This window comes from Oncorhynchus keta, chromosome 6 (genome assembly GCF_023373465.1).
Source record: "Oncorhynchus keta strain PuntledgeMale-10-30-2019 chromosome 6, Oket_V2, whole genome shotgun sequence".
Taxonomy (NCBI): Eukaryota; Metazoa; Chordata; class Actinopteri; order Salmoniformes; family Salmonidae; genus Oncorhynchus; species Oncorhynchus keta.
The window spans coordinates 507501-515000 of NC_068426.1; the positions used below are offsets into that span (position 1 = coordinate 507501).

Here is a 7500-nt window from a genome sequence, read left to right on the forward strand (position 1 = left end):
CACCCCTCCCCCAACCCCTCACCCTCCCCTCACCCCAACCCCCCTCCCCCAACCCCCACTCCCCCAGCCCCCAACCCACCCCCCCCCTCCCCTCCCCCTCCCCCCTCACCCCAAACCCCCTCCCCCAACCCACCCCTCCCCCGACCCACCCCTCCCCCTCCCCCTCCCCTCCCCTCTAACAGTATAACTGGCCCCTCTAACAGTATAACTGGTCCCTCTAACAGTACGACTGGCCCCTCTAACAGTACAACTGGCCCCTCTAACAGTACAACTGGCCCTCTAACAGTACAACTGGCCCCTCTAACAGTACAACTGGCCCTTCTAACAGTACAACTGGCCCCTCTAACAGTACAACTGGCCCCTATAACAGTACAACTGGCCCCTCTAACAGTACAACTGGTCCCTCTAACAGGACAACTGGCCCCTCTAACAGTATAACTGGCCCCTCTAACAGTACGACTGGCCCCTCTAACAGTACAACTGGCCCCTCTAACAGTACAACTGGCCCCTCTAACAGTACAACTGGCCCCTCTAACAGTATAACTGGCCCCTATAACAGTACAACTGGCCCCTCTAACAGTACAGCTGGCCCCTCTAACAGGACAACTGGCCCCTCTAACAGTACAACTGGCCCCTCTAACAGTACAACTGGCCCCTCTAACAGTATAACTGGCCCCTATAACAGTACAACTGGCCCCTCTAACAGTACAACTGGCCCCTCTAACAGTACAACTGGCCCCTCTAACAGTACAACTGGTCCCTCTAACAGTACAACTGGCCCCTCTAACAGTACAACTGGCCCTATAACAGTACAACTGGCCCCTCTAACAGTACAACTGGCCCTCTAACAACTGGCCCCTCTAACAGTACAACTGGCCCCTCTAACAGTACAACTGGCCCCTATAACAGTACAACTGGCCCCTCTAACAGTACAACTGGCCCCTATAACAGTACAACTGGCCCCTCTAACAGTACAACTGGCCCTCTAACAACTGGCCCCTCTAACAGTACAACTGGCCCCTATAACAGTACAACTGGCCCTATAACAGTACAACTGGCCCCTCTAACAGTACAACTGGCCCCTCTAACAGTACAACTGGCCCCTCTAACAGTACAACTGGCCCCTCTAACAGTACACCTGGCCCCTCTAACAGTACAACTGGCCCCTCTAACAGTACAACTGGCCCCTATAACAGTACAACTGGCCCCTCTACCAGTACAACTGGCCCCTCTAACAGTACAACTGGCCCCTCTAACAGTACAACTGGCCCTCTAACAACTGGCCCCTCTAACAGTACAACTGGCCCCTATAACAGTACAACTGGCCCTTCTAACAGTACAACTGGCCCCTCTAACAGTACAACTGGCCCCTCTAACAGTACAACTGGCCCCTCTAACAGTACAACTGGCCCCTCTAACAGTATAACTGGCCCCTCTAACAGTACAACTGGCCCTTCTAACAGTATAACTGGCCCCTCTAACAGTACAACTGGCCCCTATAACAGTACAACTGGCCCCTATAACAGTACAACTGGCCCCTATAACAGTATAACTGGCCCCTCTAACAGTATAACTGGCCCCTATAACAGTATAACTGGCCCCTCTAACAGTATAACTGGCCCCTCTAACAGTATAACTGGCCCCTCTAACAGTATAACTGGCCCCTATAACAGTATAACTGGCCCCTCTAACAGTACAACTGGCCCCTATAACAGTACAACTGGCCCCTATAACAGTACAACTGGCCCCTATAACAGTACAACTGGCCCCTATAACAGTACAACTGGCCCCTCTAACAGTATAACTGGCCCCTCTAACAGTACAACTGGCCCTTCTAACAGTATAACTGGCCCCTCTAACAGTACAACTGGCCCCTATAACAGTACAACTGGCCCCTATAACAGTACAACTGGCCCCTATAACAGTACAACTGGCCCCTCTAACAGTATAACTGGCCCCTCTACCAGTACAACTGGCCCTTCTAACAGTATAACTGGCCCCTCTAACAGTACAACTGGCCCCTCTAACAGTACAACTGGCCCTTCTAACAGTACAACTGGCCCCTATAACAGTACAACTGGCCCCTCTAACAGTATAACTGGCCCCTCTAACAGTATAACTGGCCCCTATAACAGTACAACTGGCCCCTCTAACAGTACAACTGGCCCCTCTAACAGTATAACTGGCCCCTCTAACAGTACAACGGGCCCTTCTAACAGTACAACTGGCCCCTCTAACAGTACAACTGGCCCCTCTAACAACTGGCCCCTCTAACAGTACAACTGCCCCCCCCAGTTGGTCTAAAACTGCCACTGCATGTTTTCTCCACGTAATATTCTCACTTCTCTCCCCACGCTATCTACCTATGTCTCACCTGGTGACTGGGGTTTAGGAGGCACCACAGCCAGCCTCTTAGGAGAGGAAGGAAGGGACCTTGTGATCTCAGAACTCCTCGGGAACTCCTTCCTCACACCTGTCATCAAACACAGCAACAAATCACAAACATGGAATTAAGCAATCAACCAATCAGAGACAATCAAAAACACATCAATTAAGCAATCAACCAATCAGAGACAATCAAAAACACATCAATTAAGCAATTATAACATTTATTTAGGCAATCAACCAATTATGTTATAAGTCTGATCAATCGATATCTAATCTTCGACATTGCCCTCCTTTTCTCTCTACCAGCTCTACATAGGGGCGGCAGCGTAGCCTAGTGGTTAGAGCGTTCGACTAGTAACCGGAAGGTTGCAAGTTCAAACCCCGAGCTGACAAGGTACAAATCCGTCGTTCTGCCCCTGAACAGGCAGTTAACCCATTGTTCCCAGGCCGTCATTGAAAATAAGAATGTGTTCTTAACTGACTTGCCTGGTAAAATAAAAATAAAATAAAAATATCTTCAATTTAATCACCCTTTTCCTGTTCCTGATAATTAGACCTGGGATTTTTATTTTTTAAATCTCTCCCTCTCAAATAAATTCAAAGAGCTTTATTGGCATGGGAAACATGTGTTTACATTGCCAAAGCAAATGGAATAAACAATAAACAAAAGTTAGATTAACAAGGGAAGCATTAGTAAACATTACACTCACAAAAGTTTTTAAAAAATCTAGACGTTTTACATGTTATATTATTGGCCATGTACAGTGTTGTAACAACGGGCAAGTAGTTGAAGTATGAAAGGGAAGATAAATAAACGTAAATATGGGTTGTATTTACAATGTTGATTGTGTTCCACTGGTTACCCTGTTCTCATCGCAACGGGTCACAAATATTGCTGCTGTGACGGCACACTGCAGTATATCGCCTAACAGATATGGGAGTTTATCAATGTTTGATTTGTTTTCACATTCTTTGTGGGTCTGTGTGATCTGTGGGAAATATGTGTTTCTAATGTGTTCATATATTTGGAAGGAGGTTAGGAAGTGCAGCTCAGTTTCCACCTCATTTTGTGGGCAGTGTTCTCAATAGCAAGGCTGTGCTCACTGAGTCAGTACAGTGTGGTCGTTCTGTAGCTCAGTTGGTAGAGCATGGCGCTTGTAACGCCAGGGTAGTGGGTTCAATCCCGGGACCACCCATACGTAGAATGTATGACTGTAAGTCGCTAAATGGCATATATTATATTATTATTATATTATTATTATATTTACATAGTCAAGGATTTTCTTAATTTGGGGTCAGTCACAGTGGCCATATAGCATTCCAATCTGCTATGTTTTTTGGTTATTTATTTCCAGTGTGTCCAACAGTTATCTTTTTGCTTTCTCATATTTGGTTGGGTCTAAATATATGTCTGTCCTTGCGTTTTGTGGGGTCTGTATGTGAACAGAGCCCCAGAACCAGCTGGCCGAGGAGACTATCTAGGTTTCATCTCTCTTTAGAAGAGGCCTTTGTGGGGTCTGTATGTGAACAGAGCCCCAGAACCAGCTGGCCGAGGAGACTCTCTAGGTTCATCTCTCTATAGAAGAGGGCTTTGTGGGGTCTGTATGTGAACAGAGCCCCAGAACCAGCTGGCCGAGGAGACTCTTCTCTAGGTTTCATCTCTCTATAGAAGAGGGCTTTGTGGGGTCTGTATGTGAACAGAGCCCCAGAACCAGCTGGCCGAGGAGACTCTCTAGGTTCATCTCTCTATAGAAGAGGGCTTTGTGGGGTCTGTATGTGAACAGAGCCCCAGAACCAGCTGGCCGAGGAGACTCTTCTCTAGGTTTCATCTCTCTATAGAAGAGGGCTTTGTGGGGTCTGTATGTGAACAGAGCCCCAGAACCAGCTGGCCGAGGAGACTCTTCTCTAGGTTTCATCTCTTTATAGAAGAGGGCTTTGTGGGGTCTGTATGTGAACAGAGCCCCAGAACCAGCTGGCCGAGGAGACTCTTCTGTACTGTATGTAGTTCATGTGTACTGTATGTAGTTAATGTGTACTCTGTGTAGTTCATGTGTACTGTGTGTAGTTCATGTGTACTCTGTGTAGTTCATGTGTACTCTGTGTAGTTCATGTGTACTCTGTGTAGTTTATGTGTACTGTATGTAGTTCATGTGTACTGTATGTAGTTCATGTGTACTGTATGTAGTTAATGTGTACTCTGTGTAGTTCATGTGTACTCTGTGTAGTTCATGTGTACTCTGTGTAGTTTATGTGTACTGTATGTAGTTCATGTGTACTGTATGTAGTTAATGTGTACTCTGTGTAGTTCATGTGTACTGTATGTAGTTCATGTGTACTGTGTGTAGGTCATGTGTACTGTATGTGCATATGAGCCTGTGCATGACTCACCAACAGGTGACCCTCTGGGCTGAGCAGGCAGGTATCTCCGAGGCAGAGCTGGGGTAGATGGGGGCTGTAGATTACGGGTGGCATAGTTTGGGGGTCCCCCTCCTCTCTGGGGGTCTGTACAGGGTGGGTTGGTCACTCTGTAGAGGGGAGGGTCCACACACACACTGGGCCCTGGGGAAAACAGAGGACACATTTACACAGTTTATCAGAGTTAAGGGGAGACAGAGACAGTCTAACAGAGTTAAGGGGAGACAGAGACAGTCTAACAGAGTTAAGGGGAGACAGAGACAGAGACAGTTTAACAGAGTTAAGGGGAGACAGAGACAGTTTAACAGAGTTAAGGGGAGACAGAGACAGTTTAACAGAGTTAAGGGGAGACAGAGACAGTTTAACAGAGTTAAGGGGAGACAGAGACAGAGACAGTTTAACAGAGTTAAGGGGAGACAGGGGCAGAGACAGTTTAACAGAGTTAAGGGGAGACAGAGACAGAGACAGTCTAACAGAGTTAAGGGGAGACAGAGACAGAGACAGCTGAACAGAGTTAAGGGGAGACAGAGACAGTTTAACAGAGTTAAGGGGAGACAGAGACAGTCTAACAGAGTTAAGGGGAGACAGAGACAGAGACAGTTTAAGAGAGTTAAGGGGAGACAGAGACAGAGACAGTTTAACAGAGTTAAGGGGAGACAGAGACAGAGACAGTCTAACCGAGTTAAGGGGAGACAGAGACAGAGACAGTCTAACAGAGTTAAGGGGAGACAGAGACAGAGACAGTTTAACAGAGTTAAGGGGAGACAGAGACAGAGACAGTCTAACAGAGTTAAGGGGAGACAGAGACAGAGACAGTCTAACAGAGTTAAGGGGAGACAGAGACCGTTTAACAGAGTTAAGGGGAGACAGAGACAGTCTAACAGAGTTAAGGGGAGACAGAGACAGAGACAGTTTAACAGAGTTAAGGGGAGACAGAGACAGAGACAGTTTAACAGAGTTAAGGGAGACAGAGACAGTCTAACAGAGTTAAGGGAGACAGAGACAGTTTAACAGAGTTAAGGGGAGACAGAGACAGTCTAACAGAGTTAGGGGAGACAGAGACAGTCTAACAGAGTTAAGGGAGACAGAGACAGAGACAGTTTAACAGAGTTAAAGGAGACAGAGACAGAGACAGTTTAACAGAGTTAAGGGAGACAGAGACAGTCTAACAGAGTTAAGGGGAGACAGAGACAGAGACAGTTTAACAGAGTTAAGGGGAGACAGAGACAGAGACAGTTTAACAGAGTTAAGGGAGACAGAGACAGTCTAACAGAGTTAAGGGAGACAGAGACAGTTTAACAGAGTTAAGGGGAGACAGAGACAGTCTAACAGAGTTAGGGGAGACAGAGACAGTCTAACAGAGTTAAGGGGAGACAGAGACAGAGACAGTTTAACAGAGTTAAAGGAGACAGAGACAGAGACAGTTTAACAGAGTTAAGGGAGACAGAGACAGTCTAACAGAGTTAAGGGAGACAGAGACAGAGACAGTTTAACAGAGTTAAGGGAGACAGAGACAGAGACAGTTTAACAGAGTTAAAGGGAGACAGAGACAGTTTAACAGAGTTAAGGGAGACAGAGACAGTTTAACAGAGTTAAGGGGAGACAGAGACAGAGACAGTTTAACAGAGTTAAGGGGAGACAGAGACAGTTTAACAGAGTTAAGGGGAGACAGAGACAGAGGCAGTTTAACAGAGTTAAGGGGAGACAGAGACAGAGACAGTTTAACAGAGTTAAGGGGAGACAGAGACAGAGACAGTTTAACAGAGTTAAGGGGAGACAGAGACAGTCTAACAGAGTTAAGGGGAGACAGAGACAGAGACAGTTTAACAGAGTTAAGGGGAGACAGAGACAGAGACAGTTTAACAGAGTTAAGGGGAGACAGAGACAGAGACAGTTTAACAGAGTTAAGGGGAGACAGAGACAGTTTAACAGAGTTAAGGGGAGACAGAGACAGTTTAACAGAGTTAAGGGGAGACAGAGATAGAGACAGTTTAACAGAGTTAAGGGAGACAGAGACCGTTTAACAGAGTTAAGGGGAGACAAAGACAGTTTAACAGAGTTAAGGGGAGACAGAGACAGAGACAGTCTAACAGAGTTAGGGGAGACAGAGGCAGAGACAGTCTAACAGAGTTAAGGGGAGACAGAGACAGTTTAACAGAGTTAAGGGGAGACAGAGACAGTTTAACAGAGTTAAGGGGAGACAGAGACCGTTTAACAGAGTTAAGGGAGACAGAGACAGTTGAACAGAGTTAAGGGGAGACAGAGACAGAGACAGTTTAACAGAGTTAAGGGAGACAGAGACAGAGACAGTTTAACAGAGTTAAGGGAGACAGAGACAGAGACAGTCTAACAGGGTTAAGGGAGACAGAGACAGTTTAACAGAGTTAAGGGAGACAGAGACAGAGACAGTCTAACAGAGTTAAGGGGAGACAGAGACAGTTTAACAGAGTTAAGGGGAGACAGAGACAGTTTAACAGAGTTAAGGGGAGACAGAGACAGTTTAACAGAGTTAAGGGAGAAAGAGACAGAGACAGTCTAACAGAGTTAGGGGAGACAGAGACAGAGACAGTTTAACAGAGTTAAGGGGAGACAGAGACAGAGACAGTTTAACAGAGTTAAGGGGAGACAGAGACAGTCTAACAGAGTTAAGGGGAGACAGAGACAGTTTAACAGAGTTAAGGGGAGACAGAGACAGTC

The 7500-nt window shown here is 46.5% G+C and overlaps 1 protein-coding gene across 3 annotated transcripts in view; it reads right to left on the minus strand.

Moving 5' to 3' along the window:
- Positions 1-7500, minus strand: part of mtus2a (microtubule associated tumor suppressor candidate 2a) — a 218864-nt gene that overhangs the window by 31038 nt on the left and 180326 nt on the right. Inside the window, exons 5-6 of one of the 3 annotated variants that reach the window (XM_052520106.1) lie at positions 4777-4947; positions 2375-2473 (exon numbers count right to left, since the gene is read on the minus strand). The exons of 1 other annotated variant lie outside the window; for it this stretch is intronic. In XM_052520106.1, the coding sequence (XP_052376066.1) occupies positions 2375-2473; positions 4777-4947 (270 nt within the window). The remainder of the gene's footprint in view (positions 1-2374; positions 2474-4776; positions 4948-7500) is intronic. One more of the 3 variants, XM_052520104.1, reaches the window with a different exon arrangement.